The 16,381-nt window shown below is 50.1% G+C and overlaps 1 protein-coding gene across 1 annotated transcript in view; it reads left to right on the top strand.

Moving 5' to 3' along the window:
• The window catches only part of PARD6G (par-6 family cell polarity regulator gamma), a 94,786-nt gene extending 84,213 nt beyond the window's left edge, over positions 1 to 10,573 (top strand). Inside the window, 2 exon segments of the mRNA XM_033178445.1 lie at positions 9,261 to 9,635; positions 9,638 to 10,573. Of these exon segments, the coding sequence (XP_033034336.1) occupies positions 9,261 to 9,635; positions 9,638 to 10,095 (833 nt within the window). The 3' untranslated portion in view covers positions 10,096 to 10,573.
• Positions 10,574 to 16,381: the final 5,808 nt, after the last annotated feature.

The raw sequence follows: 16,381 nt of genomic DNA on the forward strand, positions 1-16,381 counted from the left end.
TGATTTGTTACCATTTAAGCTGGCAGCTGCTTTGCCCGTGAGCAGGCAAGGCCATGGCATTTGGCCTGGGCAGTTCACCAGGTGACCATGGTCCTCGCAGTCGCTCGTCTCCTGAAATCAAGTGTGGCAGATGCGTGAGGTCTGACTACTCCTCTCCATGGTGACTTAAAACCGAGTCGTTGATACTGAGAGGGAAAGAAAGAGGTTGTATCTCTCACTTTAGGTGACGAAAAGTTGAATCGGAAGCAGTGAAGCGAGTGGTTTGAGAACGAGGAACAGCGGGAGCCAGGAGACTGGAGAAGATCAGGAATTGGGGTGGGTGTGGCTGTGAAGTGGACCACACGCTCTGGCGCCCGAGGGCACCATCTCCCGTCCAGGCCTGATGTATCGGATTCTAAAGAACATGCAGAGGAGCCGCTGAGGAGGGGTGTGTCCTGGTGGAGCTCCCCGCAGCCCTTCTGCAGCCCTGTGCTGCCAAGGGAGGCAAAGCAGTGCTGCTGTGCCTAAATTTTGGCATCTGTCTGGTGCTTCCCTTCTTGAGCACTCGCAGGAATCAAGTGCAACGTTGAGCGCGGGCCCTGTGCGTTCTCCAAATGCCCATGAGTTGTTACCTCTGCAGCTGCCACCATGAAGACGATTGGGCACCCCATGCGTCTGGCCAGGCTAGCAGAGAGGCGTGGGCAGAGGGCGCGTCTCAGGACCATGGTTACCTCCTCCCGGGCCCAAGCCCTCAGGCACACGCAGCCACCTTCCTGTGCGACCGACCTGAGCGTGAAGGCGACGCCTTCCTGTTTCTCTCCCTTCCCCAGAGGGCAGTTGGACAGGCTCCGTCCAGAAGGACCCTGGAAGCCTTTGGAAGAGGCATCTTCACCAGTTTCCACCCTTCCTCGCCGGAGAGTCAGGATAGTTTTAATTCAGGTCAAACCCTTATGTGACAGAAGGGGTTGTTTGTAAGAAAATATTTATTAGAAAATCTTTAGTTTGAAAACTTGGAACCATGAGAGCTTCATAAGACCAGATTCCAATTCCCCCTCTTGTTACAGATACTTCAAAATAGAAATGGAAGAAGAAAATATAATTTAATTTGACAGCTCGATGTGGTGATTCACATCTGTAATCCTAGCTACTCAGGAGGTTGAAGCATGAGAATTGCTTGAACCCGGGAGGTGGAGACTGCAGTGAGCCGAGATTGTGCCACTGCACTCCAGCCTGGGTGACAGTCTCCAAAAAAAAATTTAAACACACACACACACACACACACACACACAAAATGTAATTTGAAAACAGGATATGGGGAGAGAGGGTGGTTAGACAGTTGCCTAAAAAATGTGACTCCTTGAATTGTTTACTTTGTGGAAAATCCCAGATTTAACATATTGCTTGAAAAAGAAGCAGTGACAATTTTTTTCTTGTAAAAAGGTATTTTAGAAATCAAAGTTGGAATTTTAGAAATGGGGTATTTTTTTTTTTTTTTGAGACGAAGTCTCGCTCTGTCGCCCAGGCTGGGGTGCAGTGGCCGGATCTCAGCTCACTGCAAGCTCCGCCTCCCGGGTTCCCGCCATTCTCCTGCCTCAGCCTCCCGAGTAGCTGGGACTACAGGCGCCGCCACCTCGCCCGGCTAGTTTTTTGTATTTTTAGTAGCGACGGGGTTTCACCGTGTTAGCCAGGATGGTCTCCATCTCCTGACCTCGTGATCCGCCCGTCTCGGCCTCCCAAAGTGCTGGGATGACAGGCTTGAGCCACCGTGCCCGGCCTGGGGTATTCTTTAAAACAAATTTTATTTCTAAGAAAGTTTGGAATTTTTCACTAATGAAGTCCATATGCAATGGTTCATATTTAAAGAGATGGAGAAATGGGTTGTTGTCTGAAATTCAGTCTTCTCATCCCCATGCCAGGGTGAGTGGTCAGCTGCAGTGTGAGCAGGTGCATGCGGGCAGTACTCCTTCCTGCACCTCCCACTGCAGGCAGGCAGGTTGTGTGTTTTCTCACCCCAGCCACAGCTCACTGGAAGCAGGCAGGCTGGCTGAAACCAAACGCGCCCTGGGCCCTTGGATGCTGGGAAGGGGGTTTGGGTGCAGACCATGGGCGGCCCATCTCGTCAAGAGTTCAGGAAGAACCCGAGTCGCATGCACTTGCTGGCCCTCCTCCAAGAAGGGTGTCGGCCCGTTTCCTCCACTGAGCCGCTTGCTCTTTTGCCCCCTGCCTATGAACGTGTTCATCTTTCAGCTTACACAGCCATTTGACAGTGACAGACGTTACTTAGCTCATCAACCTCCTGTTACTCACGATTAGTTTATGAACCCATGGCATTGACCTCACCTGAGTGCCCTCGAGCTGCACCCCAGGCCCAAGGGTTCAGAACCTGCCTTTGCACAGGGTGGTCTAAGCTGCACCATGAGGGGACCCATTCCCTGCTGCTCAAAAATCCCCTGCACGTTCATCGTGGGCCGTGTTCCTGTGGTCGTCCTCATCTCCCTTCGTGGCTCAGAGCATCAGAGACACTGGGGGAGGAAGTGAGCACAGGCCTGGGCACATCTCATGGCCCCAGCTCCACCCTCTGCAGTGCCTCCTTCCAGGACCCCAAGTCTGTCTGGAAACATGGTGAAGTGTTGCTGCTGCCTTGCCTGTCATGGGGGTTACACACAAGACCTTCCCCCATCCAAGCCATTCCAGGCCCCTGAACCCCTGAGTCTGTGTCCCCAGGAGTACCTGCTCCAAACTTGCTGCCCTGAGTGGGCTGCTGCATGAAGAGCCGTGCCCTGCCCTCAGCACTGCCTATGTGTTATCCTGCACCCACATCCACACGCAACATGATGCTCTCAGGCAGGAACCACAACAGAGGACCCACAGCGGGGGTGTGGCCCATGAGGCCCAGTGGGTGTCACTTGTCATTGTTAACCTTCACTGTTCTGATTGACCAGTGTCTTGCACTGAGAAGTGGTAGTTATTCCTTATGGTGACACACTGGGCCCTGCACCTTTCGATATGCTGAAACTCCCTTGGAGCACAGGGCCAAGGCCAGAGGGGTCAGCATGGGATGTTAGGGTCTGGCCAGCACGACCAAGATCTAAGCAGGCTTCAGCCTGTTGGGTCCTCAAGTGTTTGCGGTTGTGGGGCCCCAAAAGAAAGAGGGGGCTGTAGTGTGGAGAAGGGCCCCCAAAGGGACTTATGTGAGAACAGTCCCGATGGTGGGGGGAGGACCAGACCTTCCTGGTCTGCAGGGAGGGCCAGTGCACTCCCCTGAAGTTCCCTGGGAAGGTGGAAATGTGGGGTGAGTACCCTGCGGGCTGTCTCGTGCTCTGAGGATGTAAGGAGCCAGGACAGGATGAAAGAGGCACACACCTCCCCGGCTCGTCTGACGCTGTCTATGGAGGACATTTACCAGAAAATTGAAAATACTATTCTAAAAAGCGGCCACAGACCCGTTGTGTTTCATACGGGGCTACTAGATCTGACCACTGAGGAGCTGTAATTGATCACTTTCAATGAACTTGTTGGCGCCTTTAGATTCTAAGGGAGGTGGAAACTTTCCACTGAGATAAGGTGTCCTGATGCCCCCCTGACCGAGGGTCATGCCAGCAGTGTCTGCCATGGCACACGTGCCCCAGACTGAGTTGCCTGCTTGGCAGAATCCACTGGGGCCTTCCAGCACCCAGGTGGGGCTGCCAGGAGAGACACTCACAGCCCTGCGTCTGGGCCTTTGTTCTGCTTGGGGTGCGGTGGAGAGGAGGAACACACTAATGATTGGGGTGTTGTGCTGTGTCGGTGCCGACCTGACCATGCCACTGACATGCCTGCCTTCCTCTCAGAAGGAAAAATACAAGTGAACAGTCACATTTGTTTACAGGTCCAGATGGTGACAAAGTGATAGTTTTGTTAGGAAATAAGTGGAAATATTTTCTGTTTATTTGTTTGAGATGGAGTTTTGCTCTTGTTGCCCAGGCTAGAGTGCAATGGCACAATCTCAGCTCACTGCAACCCCCACCTTCCAGATTCAAGCAATTGACTTGCCTCAGTTTCCATACTAGCTGGGATTACAGGCGGATGCCATGATGCCCAGCTAATTTTTGTATTTTTAGTAGAGACGGGGTTTCACCATGTTGGTCAGGCTGGTTTTGAACTTCTGACCTCAGGTGATCCGCCCACCTTGGCCTCCCAAAGTGCTGGGATTACAGGTGCGAGCCACCTCACCCAGTGGAAATGATAAATTATGTTTTCTGGGAACTTCCTGGAGGTTAACAATTCAATACCACGTTTTTTAAAAACAAAACTTTACTAAAGTTTTAGACACAAAGACATATCTGTTGCGGGAAGTCAGGGACCCCAAAGGGAGGGACCAGCTGGAGCCATGGCAGAGGAACATAAATTGTGGTGATTTCATGGACATTTATCAGTTCCCAAATAATACTTTCATAATTTCTTATGGCTGTCTTTAATTTCTTAATCCTGTTATCTTTGAAAACTGAGGATATATGTCACCTCAGGACCACTGTGATAATTGTGTTAACTGTACAAATTGATTGTAAAAGTCTGTTTGAACAATATGAAATCAGTGCACCTTGAAGAAGAATAGAATAACAGCAATTTTCAGGGAACAGGAAGACAACCATAAGGTCTGACTGCCTACGGGGTCAGGCAAAAACAGCCATATTTTCCTTCTTGCAGAGAGCCTATAAACAGACATGGAAGTAGGAGAGAGATTGCTAAATTCTTTTTCTAGCAAGGAATATTAATATTAATACCCTGGGAAAGGAATGTGTTCCTGGGGGGAGGTCTATAAACGGCTGCTCTGGTAATGTCTGTCTTGTGCAGTTGAGATAAGGACTGAGATACGCCCTGGTCTCCTGCAGTACCCTCAGGCTTACTAGGGTGGGGGAAAACTCCACACCCTGGTAAATTTGTGGTTAGACCAGTTCTCTGCTCTCAAACCGTTTTCTGTTGTTTAAGATGTTTATCAAGATAGTATGTGCACCGCTGAACATAGACCCTTATCAATAGTTCTGCTTTTGCCCTTTGCCTTGTTTTTGTTGGACCCTTATCAGTGGTTCTGCTTTTTCCCTTTGTCCTGTTCCCTCAGAAGCATGATCTTTGTTAGACCCTTATTTGTAGTTCTGCTTTTTGCCTTTTGAAGCATGTGATCTTTGTACCTACTCCCTGTTTTACACCCCCTCCCCTTTTGAAACCCTTAAAAAAAACTTGCTGGTTGAGGCTCAGGTGGGCATCACAGTCCTACCCATATGTGATGTCATCCCTGGTGGCTCAGCTGTAAAATTCCTCTCTTTGTACTCTTTCTCTTTATTTCTCAGCCGGCAGACACTTATGGAAAATAAAAAGAACTTATGTGGAAATATTAGGGGTGGGTTCCCCCGATACATATCTTCAAAAGGTTTAATTTGAGGTTGGCTAGGATTATATTTTATATTATTGTTAGGTGGGTAAACAAGGCTCCCCCCGCTCAAGTCCTTGAAGGCCCAGGACCCAACAGTTTCATCCTCTTACTATGGGCATGACATTCAGATGTGACGTGAAGAGCAGTGTGGACCCGGTGGAAACACCCAACCATGACAGTTAAAAGGTGGAGCCCTTTAGACACATGGAGAGCACATCACAGAGGCAACGCCCCTCAAGGTTTGGAGGGTTTGGAGTGCAGGGAAGGGATTTGCAGTCGTTGGGACTTGGCCGGGAGGAGGGGCTGTTAGGATGGCCCCTGAGTGTTTTGAGGGAGGAGAGTCCCCCTCAGGACTGTGGGGTCCATGGAGAAAAGACCAAAGGTGAGGTCCTCACTCCCTGCTTAGTCTCTCTAGCACCAGAGCCAGGGGCTGTTGGGCACCCATTCTAGCCTTGAGGAGGTGAGGCTCCAGGCTCTGTGTGTGGGATGCAGCAGGTGGGGCAGTTATTGTCCACACGTGTTCCATCCTTTTAGGCTGCCTCTTTCTGATCTTCGTACAGACAGAGCAGACGTTTGTTGGGGCTTTTTGGTCTATGACTGTTGGTGCATCCAGGTTGCTGATGCCTTCAGCTCCAAGTCTGAGATGACGAGGCTAAAAGAAAACCCAAGGAGCTGCTGCCATGTTGCTAGTGTGACTTCTCTCCTGCATCATCTTATGTTTGTTTTGTAGGTAACATCCAGGGTTTTTGTTGAACTTAGCAGGAGGGATGGGAAGGACTACATGACTTCTGGGAAGCAGAGATCCACACACTTGCTTTTATTGGTGCAGGGAACCCTGGTCTACCTGTGATTTATAAGCCCCTTAGGAGAAGGGGGCTGGCCCGTTGTGCCCTTCTCTGTATCTCACAGTTCTGGGCTTGAGCCTTAATCTGGTCCACTGTGCACTGCGGCCAGAGCACTTGCTGCCCTGTGGGGATGGCTGAGATGCTGCCGCCTGGCCCTTGTGACGCAGACAGGTTTGTGGTTTTGGTGGAAGGGAAGGCACCATGCGGAACAGGGGTGGGGCTCCTGGGATGGGTGGCCGTGAACTGGGACTTGAAGACAAGTGGCTCCCGGAGGGAGGTGACATTGAATCTGAAACTGAGTCAGTGATGCTTGGAACAGTAGGTGTCACCTCTCCCAGGCCAGGCCTCACTGTACTCTGCCCGTGTGTGGGACAGCCAGCCAGGCTGTTTCACACATGGACACGCACCATTTCTTACTCCCCTACCCTCAGCATCACAGGCCTCACCTGCCCTGCATAAAACCTCAGTCTCTTCTCCTGGGCCCTGCTGCTCACGGCCCTGAGCACAGGGCCTGTCCCCCAGGAGGAGCATGTGGATGGCCACATGCACAACAGTGTTCTTGCAGGCATGGGTTTGCCAGAAGGGTTGCCCTCTTGAAAGTGCCTAGATTTGTCATCCAAGGAGACCCCTTGGAAGAGCCCACATCATGGCAAACAGGCAGAGCACTGTGCCTCGGATGCTGCCACACCTCCGTCTGCAGCCCCGTGGATCCACATTCCCTCCCACTTAGAATGAGCACACCATGAGGCAGATGCCTTTGTTCAGGTTTAGCTTTTAGTCCAGGGAGAGCCCACTCTGTCCCAGGCCCTTGGTTAATCCAAACCTGCGGCAGCAGCCAGACGAGGCGAACTCTAAAGGCACAGTCTCTCCTCATCACGGGAAGAGCTCTGTGCCCCTCACCCTCTGGCATCTTCAATTCTGTGTTGTTGATCCGCACCCCCCTGGGCAGCGTAACTGCCACCTCCCCAGATGCCCCTGCACTGTTCCCATCGTATCCCGTGCACATCCAGTCTCACCGTGCTCTCCGTGTGGCTGTATGGAAAATTCAGTCTGTATCTCTTTCTCCCACTTGCTTCATGGCTACTTCAGGGCAGGGACTTTATCCACTCATCTGTATCCCTGAAGTCACCCAGTAAGCATTTGCAGAGTCTGTGAGGTGCAGAGAGGCCGGGTGCTGGCCAGGAACTGAGATCAAGCACAGACAACCATATCCATGTGTACGTGTGAGTGTGCAGGAAAGGTGGTCACAGCTGGAAAGGAATATTACAAGTGTAATTTTATTTATTTTTGTGGGTACATATTAGGTATATATATTTATGGGTTACATGAGATTTTGATGCAGGCATACAATGCCTAACAATCACATCAGGGTAAACAGGGTTTACAGGTGTAGTTTTTAAAAGTCATCTTATTTCGAAAGCCCTTTCAGACCTTACTGTGTCAGTGGGTAATAAATGATGCTGATAAGGGATGATGGATGGCTTCCGTCACTGAGCAGCTATGTGGAGTGCTGGCCGGGATGCAGCTCCCAGGAGGACAGTCCTCATGCGGAGGCATCCCAGCTCCAGGGTGCACTAACCCTGCTGCCTGCAGCATGTTCCAGAGCCTGTGCTAGGGCCTTCTCATTGTCTAGGCAGCCATGGGCTCTGCTGGGTTGAGAGATGTGGCGCCTGAGCACTGGCCTCCCCTCCAAGCTGCCTGAATGTTGCCTCCATGGTGGAAGTAATTGGTCTTCGAGTCCTTTCCAGAACTGTCAACCAGCATTCCCCATCTCCAAAGCAAGTCATAATGGGCCCTGCCTGCTCACTGAAATGCAGAAGCCAGACTGACGCCTGGAGTCTGGAGGTCTCTGCTCTGAGGAGCGCCTGTTCATGGCATTGCTTCTGCCTGGGCTCCCAGTCCTCCTGGCTTTCACTGGCAAAGCAAAGATGGGAGCCTCCCCAGCCCAAAGAGCAGGCTGCTGTGGATGCCGCCAACTCCACAGGACCAAGCCTCGCAGAGCAAGCCCTTCCCTCTGCTCCCCAAGACACCTGTTTTACAGACCCTTGTGTGTCAAAAACAAAAGAGGCTTCATATAAAAATTAAGTAAAACAAGATTTTTTTTCTGACTCAAGGAAAATGCCTTATTCAGAGTTTCCAAATGCCACCAGTGTCTTCACTTAAAATCTTTTTTTACACTAAGCTCCTTACAACGTTTCTGCTTGATTAATTCAGTGGACTTTTACTTTGCAGTAGCCCGACTTTACGGTAAAGTTTCCACACTGCCACAAATGTGGCATGCCACAGGCTGGCAGGTGTGGCCAGGCGGGTCCCACAGCGTCCCTGAGGAAGGGAGCCGTGCAGCCTGGAGGCTTCATCTACCTCCAAACACCACTGACAGTGTGTGGGACCTCACAGAAGGGAGGCAGCCATCCTCTGCTCCCACTCCTTCGTCGACTCATCTCCCCTCATCAGCTGCTAACCAAAACTGCAGGGAAATGCTCACACGCCCGACTGAGCGACCCCTTCAGGGCCCTTGAATGCTGACTAGCAGACACTGTGGTGGGGCTTGCACATAGAAAGAAAAGAAGAAAGCAGGAAAGGTCTCTCTTAGTTGTAATTAACCTTAGAAAAAAAGAAACGAGCCTCCATCTTACAGTTGAGAGAAGGAAAGACGGGAGAATGGGCAAAGCTTAAGAAGTCCCCAGTCCAGCCTGCTGCCTCCCAGAAGGCTGAGGCACTCCCCAGTCCGCCAGGCCCCAAACCCTCCACTGCCATTGATTCTCTCTGCTGCAGGTGCCTGCCAGCACCTTTTAGTCTGTAAGTCCTTTGGTTTGGTGCCTGTGGAGCAGTAAGGAGAGCGCTAGAGTTCATTTTAGGGGACGGCACTTGAGCTTGCCTGATTTCCACTCAGCCTGCAGGTCTGGGACGCTCCTGTGCACCCTGGGTGCCTCGGCGTCACGCAGATGGAACAGCAGTGCCAGGTGAAGGCCGAGGGCTCAGGCGGGGCCCAGTGTGTGTCCCTCTAACTGTCCCCTCTCCCGCAGAGGAGGCCGAGCGTGGCAGCCTCGGCGCGGGCTCGCTGTGCAGGCGGAGGCGGGCGCTGGGCGCGCTGCGTGACGAAGGACCCCGGCGGCGCGCACACCTGGACATCGGCCTCCCGCGCGACTTCCGCCCCGTGTCCTCCATCATCGATGTGGACCTGGTCCCCGAGACGCACCGGCGAGTGCGGCTGCACCGGCACGGCTGCGAGAAGCCGCTGGGCTTCTACATCCGCGATGGCACCAGCGTGCGCGTGACCCCGCACGGGCTGGAGAAGGTGCCCGGCATCTTCATCTCGCGCATGGTACCCGGGGGCCTGGCGGAGAGCACCGGGCTGCTGGCTGTGAATGACGAGGTCCTGGAAGTGAACGGCATTGAGGTGGCGGGAAGACGCTGGACCAGGTCACGGACATGATGATCGCCAACAGCCACAACCTCATCGTCACCGTCAAGCCCGCCAACCAGCGCAACAATGTGGTGCGTGGCGGCCGCGCGCTGGGCAGCTCGGGACCACCCTCGGACGGCACCGCGGGCCTCATGGGTCCCCCCGCCCCGCGCGTCCTGCAGAACTTCCACCCCGACGAGGCGGAGAGCGACGAGGACAACGACGTGGTCATCGAGGGCACGCTGGAGCCTGCACGGCCCCCCCAGGCCCCGGGCGCCCCCGCAGGCAGCCTCTCGCGGGTCAATGGCGCGGGCCTGGCGCAGCGGCTGCAGCGGGACCTGGCCCTGGACGGCGGCCTCCAGCGGCTGCTCAGCTCCCTGCGGGCTGACCCACGTCACAGCCTGGCCCTGCCACCAGGCGGCGTGGAGGAGCACGGGCCCGCGGTCACGCTCTAGACTCCAGAGGCCCCCACATCCCAGCTGCCGTTCCCGGGTAAGGACAGGGACAGGACCTGCAGACTGCATCCCCTGCTTTTTTGTTGTTTTTGTGACCACAAAAACAACTCAGCTCTTTGTTTCCACTTCTGGATATAGAAACACAAATATTGCCTATTTTTATAGAATTTCGCCACGGAACTTACAATGAATGCCTGAAGACAACACTATTACCAGGCCTGAGTGCGGCTCTTAGCGCCTTTGCCAAGTGATAGAAAAGATCTGACCAAGTGCAAACAAATGCTTTACAAAATTTTTACAAATACTTTGTTTTTAAAATGAAGCTTTAAAATTACTTTTTAAAAATAGTCAAATTCATGTTTTTAACTTCGCCCATGCAAAATATGTCTCAGCATTCTTGCTGTGCTTTCTGCTGACTTGCAGGCGAGGCCGACTGTGCTGATGTATGTGACAGGCTGGTTTTTAAGAACGAATGCAGCCGGGCGCACTGGCTCACGCCTGTAATCCCAGCACTTTGGGAGGCCGAGGCGGGCGGATCACGAGGTCAGGAGGTCGAGACCAGCATGGCCAACATGGTGAAACCCCGTCTCTACTAAAAATACAAAAAAATTAGCCGGGCGTGGTGGCGGGCGCCTGTAATCCCAGCTACTTGGGAGGCTGAGGCAGGAGAATCGCTTGAACCCGGGAGGCGGAGCTTGCAGTGAGCTGAGATTGCGCCACTGCACTCCAGCCTGGGTGACAGAGCAAGACTCCGTCTTGGGGGAAAAAAAACGAAGAAGAAATACACCCAAACCTGTCACAGGTACAACCATGGAGATGAATTCTAGATTTTCACACTGTTCATAGTCATAATTCGGCTGGGACAGGAGCGCTCCCACCAGCACATTTCTGGCATCCGCAGCTGTGGAATTGTTCCGGGGCTGTTTTTTGTTTTGAGACAGAGTCTTGCTCTGTTATCCAGGCTGGAGTGACCGCAGCTCACTGCAACCTCCGCCTCCTGGGTTCAAGCGATTCTGCCCCAGCCTCCCAAGGAGCTGGGACTACAGGCACGTGCCACCACACCCGGCTAATTTTTGTATTTTTAGTAGATGGGGTTTCACCACGTTGGTTAGGCTGGTCTTGAACTCCTGACCTCAGGTGATCCGTCCCTCAGCCTCCCAAAATGCTAGGATTATAGGCGTGAGCCACTGCACCGGACCAGGGACTATTTTTGTGACCCACAGAGATGGCCCATTCAGCCTCGAGGGGGAATCCAGGGTGGGAAGCAGCAGCTCTGCTGGACTGGGCTCAGCAGTCCCATTTGGGATCTAAGCCCTTTTCCCGTGGATTGACAGACTCTGAGGGCAATTTCTGAAATGTTTTTAGCAGAAATGAAGGATAAGCATCGCACACGTCCAGCAAGGGCTTTGAGAAAGCAGTCATTTGCATGTGAGTTCTCATCTTTGTTTTTTGAAACAGACGTTTCTTTTTGTAAGTCACAATACATGCTAATCTTCATTTCTAGAATGGTCACTGGCAGTTCTCATTTTCAACTATAAGAAGTCATGTGGAACTTAGTGGTTTTTAACACATACTAAATTCACCCTCACTTTATGTTGAGCTTCCAGCAACATTTATGAATTTAGTAATTTTAAAAATTCCTATTTGATACAATTAAATTTTATATAATGTGTTTTGCTTGAATACAATGTTGGGAATAAAATGTTACATTTATACTTTGAGAACTGACCAAATCTTTCATACAGATACAGGTAAAAAAATATTTTTCTAGGTTGTCGCAGCCGCGCACCTCCTGCTGCTTCTCCTTGTGGTCCAGCACCACCTGCTGGTCAGTGGCGGAACTGTCCTGACTTCGTGAACATGGGACTGCTAAGAGGGAAAACTGCATCTCAGCATTTTCATTTTTTCTGAATATTAAGTGAAGAGTTCTATTTGTAAGAAATAGCTTTTGGCCGGGCGCGGTGGCTCAAGCCTGTAATCCCAGCACTTTGGGAGGCCGAGACGGGCGGATCACGAGGTCAGGAGATTGAGACCATCCTGGCTAACACGGTGAAACCCCGTCTCTACTAAAAATACAAAAACTAGCCGGGCGAGGTGGCGGCGCCTGTAGTCCCAGCTACTCGGGAGGCTGAGGCAGGAGAATGGCGTAAACCCGGGAGGCGGAGCTTGCAGTGAGCTGAGATCCGGCCACTGCACTCCAGTCCGGGCGACAGAGCAAGACTCCGCCTCAAAAAAAAAAAAAAAAAAAAAAGAAATAGCTTTTGCTGAGGAGTTGTGAATTCCTGCACCTGTGTTTGATGTTATTTGTATGCAATGGATTGCTGGCCCTTTGTTCCTAAGCACAGAGAAGACCAAAGATGCTTCCCCGTGACCTCTCCTGTGAGGATCCGCATCTTCCCAGACTTGCTGTCTGATGAAGGGCACGTCGTTCGGTGCCCCAGCAGTCAGAAGCGGTTTCTGTGGAACTAAAACTAATACTGTTACTCTCACAAAGGAAATGTTCTTTTACTAAGTTATTGCTGATTCTTGAATGTCTGTTATATAACTGGGTCTGCTATCAAGAAGGAAGGTTATATTTCTTATCACATTTTAAGTTGTTAAGCAAATGTGTTTTTTTAAGAAATGAGACTTTCATTGAGATTTGTGTGCTTATTCATACTTTTAGGAATTACTGCTTGGGACAGCTGCTTGAGTATATTTTTCTACACAGGTCTGTACTTCTGCCACTTTTTCCTTTTAAAAAAACAAAACTATGTCATATTATGTATTAAAGTTTTCTTGGTTTTATATATCAGATAATAAAAACTTTTTTGACTTTTGAGTAAACAAAACGTATGAATATTTCTGCTGTGTACTAAGTGGAAGAGAATACCAGAAATAAAGTAATCCCTCAAAAAGAGAATGACAGATTTATCATGTGCCTATCATGGGCCATCTTTTTTCACTGAATCTGCACACATTCCCTGAGGAAAGTAGATGAGAAAATGGACCTAAGCTCAGATAGACAGATGACAGTCCAGAACCCTCCCCTCAAAGTCTTTTTGAAAAAGCTTTTCTGAATAATTTATACAGCATGCAGCCCTTCCCAAGTATGCCCTGGTTGGCACAGTTTTCATTCACACTATCGTTTTGGCAGCCATCAAGATTCAAATTACAATTACAAATTCAATTACTCAGCAAATTACAGATGTGATCACACTGAGCACCAGCACCCCACTAGGAGCTTCACAACTACTTGCCGCCTGCTGAGTCCACACAGCAACTCGGGACTGTGGGCAGCTGGACAGTGGACCCCCCCGCCCCCAGTCTGATGAGGCAGGGTCAAGTGCCAGCACTGGGTACACTCTCCAAAACTAATGTCCGGTTTCAGAGACACATGGCGCAGGATGAGATACGAGGCTTAAGTGTGAGCAGAGGCCACATGTATACCTGGCTGCCAGCCAGGTGTGGCCTCAGGCTTGGGTTTCCCTGACCTGATAATCCAGATCATAAACCCCAGAGCATGCAGTGATATTGCAAATTTATTCACAATTCTGTGAGGGTATTTAATATTTGATGGTTTCACATAAAATGATCGCGAGTGGTCATTTTCCAATTTTTCTCAAATTTTCCAACAGAAGGACATGTAAGTTACCTGCACCTCTGTGGAATGTTTTTAAAGGATGCAAGTATGAACCAAGTGTGGTAGGGTCAACTTTTGATCCTTGCATTTTAAGAGTTGGCACCAGTATGAAGTTTTTTATGGCAGCACTAAAACTCACATGGTCTGAATAGTTTATTAAAATGGTGGAAGGCTGCACTAATGACCACCCAAATGCACTAAGATACTTACTGTGTACCATCCCTACTGAAAGGATGAACCTACTTAGCTGATGTCCAGCTTGCCCTTTTCTGGAAAGGTAAGCTGCTCAGCGTGAGCTCAAGGACCTCCTGTTTCAAACAGACTGGAGGGTGAACCCTCGACCCCTCAAACAGCTTGTTTAAAGAATGCCTGCTGGCCAGGCACAGTGGCGCATGCCTGTATTCCCAGCACTTTGGGAGGCCAAGGCGGGCAGACTGCCTGAAGTCAGGAGTTCGAGATCAGCCTGGCCAAGATGGTGAAACACCAGCGCTATTAAAAATACAAAAAACTAGCTGGGTGCAGTGGTGTGCACCTGTACTCCCAGCTACTCTGAAGACTGGGACTGGAGAATCACTTGAACCTGGAAGGCTGAGGTTGCAGTTAGCCGAGATCACACCACTGCACTCCAGTTTGGGCAGCAGAGCCAGCTCCATCTTAAAAAAAGCAAAACAAATAAGAGTGCCTGGATTACCCCACAGGCTCTGACTTAAGGAACTTGGGTGGGGTTTGAGAATTTTCTTTTTTTTTTTTTTTTTTTTTTTTTTGAGATGGAGTCTCACTCTGTGGCCCAGGCTGGAGTGCAGTGGCGCAATCTTGGCTCACTGCAACCTCCGCCTCCCAGGTTCACGCCATTCTCCTGGCTCAGCCTCCCAAGTAGCTGGGACTACAGGCGCCCACCACCACGCCTGGCTAACTTTTTTGTATTTTAGTAGAGACTAGGTTCCACCGTGTTAGCCAGGATGGTCTCCATCTCCTGACCTTGTGATCCGCCCGCCTCGGCCTCCCGAAGTGCTGCGATTACAGGCGTGAGCCGCCGCGCCCGGCCGAGAATTTTCATTTCTAGCAAGTTCCCAGGAGATGCTGATGCTGCTGGTGCAGGAATCACATTTGAGAACCATTGGCTAATCCCCAAAGCTTATGGGACTTGCCTATAAACTTGGACTTGATGACCAAGACCCTATCCAACAAGCACACAGGATTTCCCTCTAGGGTATTATGTGCTGGTATCAATATTGTAATTTCACATCAGGTAACCTGTAAAAGTATTTCCTAAGTGCACAAATGCAATTTTTTGAATTATCTCCCACCACCACCATTCTGGTGCCACATCTATACACCTAGTCTTCTTAACGTTCTCCTTTCTGCCTTGAACATCTCCTGTTTATTCCTGAAGACACTCCAAATCAATATACAAATTCTTTTTTCCCTCTTACTTTCCCTCAATTATCTTGTGTTTTATTCTCCTTTATCCTCATGAGGGAAAAAAAAACAACTTGAGGGTATTGAGAATGTTTTCAATACTGAGCCATATTCCCAAGGAGAGACATAAACTCTAACAGTAATAACAAGCAAACAACATGATTCATCATTGGTCTTGCAACCCAGAAAATGAGTTCCATTTTCCAAATTTGCTTTCACAGTGAGCTTTGAAGACAAACACATTATTTCTTGACTTGAGTCCCCTTGCTCTCAAGAAAAAGTGCCAGGCAAGCGCTCTTTTACAAGAATTGTACTTCCAGTAGACTGTCATGTGAGCTATTAAGCAACATGGCCGTGAAGACAGAAAAGTCTGTCTTACCTCTTCAGAGCCAAATTACACACCCTATGTGAAACCCACCTGAGGCCACACTGCAGAGACCCAAATGTACAGATGAGAGGATCAGAGTGTGGAACCTCCTTTCTCATAAGACTGCAGCATAAGAAGGGCACAGTGCCAAACATACCTCATACGAGGGGACGGCAGAATGCCAAATGTATGACAGGATCACAATCCAAAATCGACTTCCTCAAAGCCAGACCACAGGGAGCACCACACACGAATGAGGATAATATCCAAAATCAACTTCCAATTAATTAGACTCCAAAGACCAGCACACACCGATGAGAGAATCAGAGATGGAAAACCACCTCCACAGAACTGGGCCACAGAGACTACCAGTCCTAAAAAGAGAACTGCACAGAACCAGACTGCAGAGGGCACCACATACGTGGATGACAGGATCTGAGCCCCAAATCTACGTTCAGTAACTGGGCTGCAGATCCAGAACCAGGCCGCAGAGGGCACCACACAAACTAGTAAGAGTACCTGAGTCCCAAGTCTGCTTCCGCGTAATGGGTGGTAACAGGCAACAGAGAAAAACACCGAAACCCCCACTTCATGTCCTCCGCTTGCCACGACGGTCTTGCATTTGTTTCCCATGCCAGCATAAGCTCTTTATTCAGAGGCTGTCGTGTTCTCTCTGATGTTCAGTTACTAACGACCCTACTTAGTGTGGATGAGCAAACCAATGTTTCCTTGGAGCTCATGCTTCAGAAACAGGCAACAAACAAAAGGTAACATACAATTCATTTATCAATAAATGACAAGCAAAACAGAGCCAGAAAGAGGATACTGTGAATTTTTATCATTTACCATTACTTTTCAGATGAGAAAATGAAGGCACA

Source organism: Trachypithecus francoisi, unplaced genomic scaffold (genome assembly GCF_009764315.1).
Source record: "Trachypithecus francoisi isolate TF-2019V2 unplaced genomic scaffold, Tfra_2.0 Lachesis_group19, whole genome shotgun sequence".
Taxonomy (NCBI): domain Eukaryota; kingdom Metazoa; phylum Chordata; class Mammalia; order Primates; family Cercopithecidae; genus Trachypithecus; species Trachypithecus francoisi.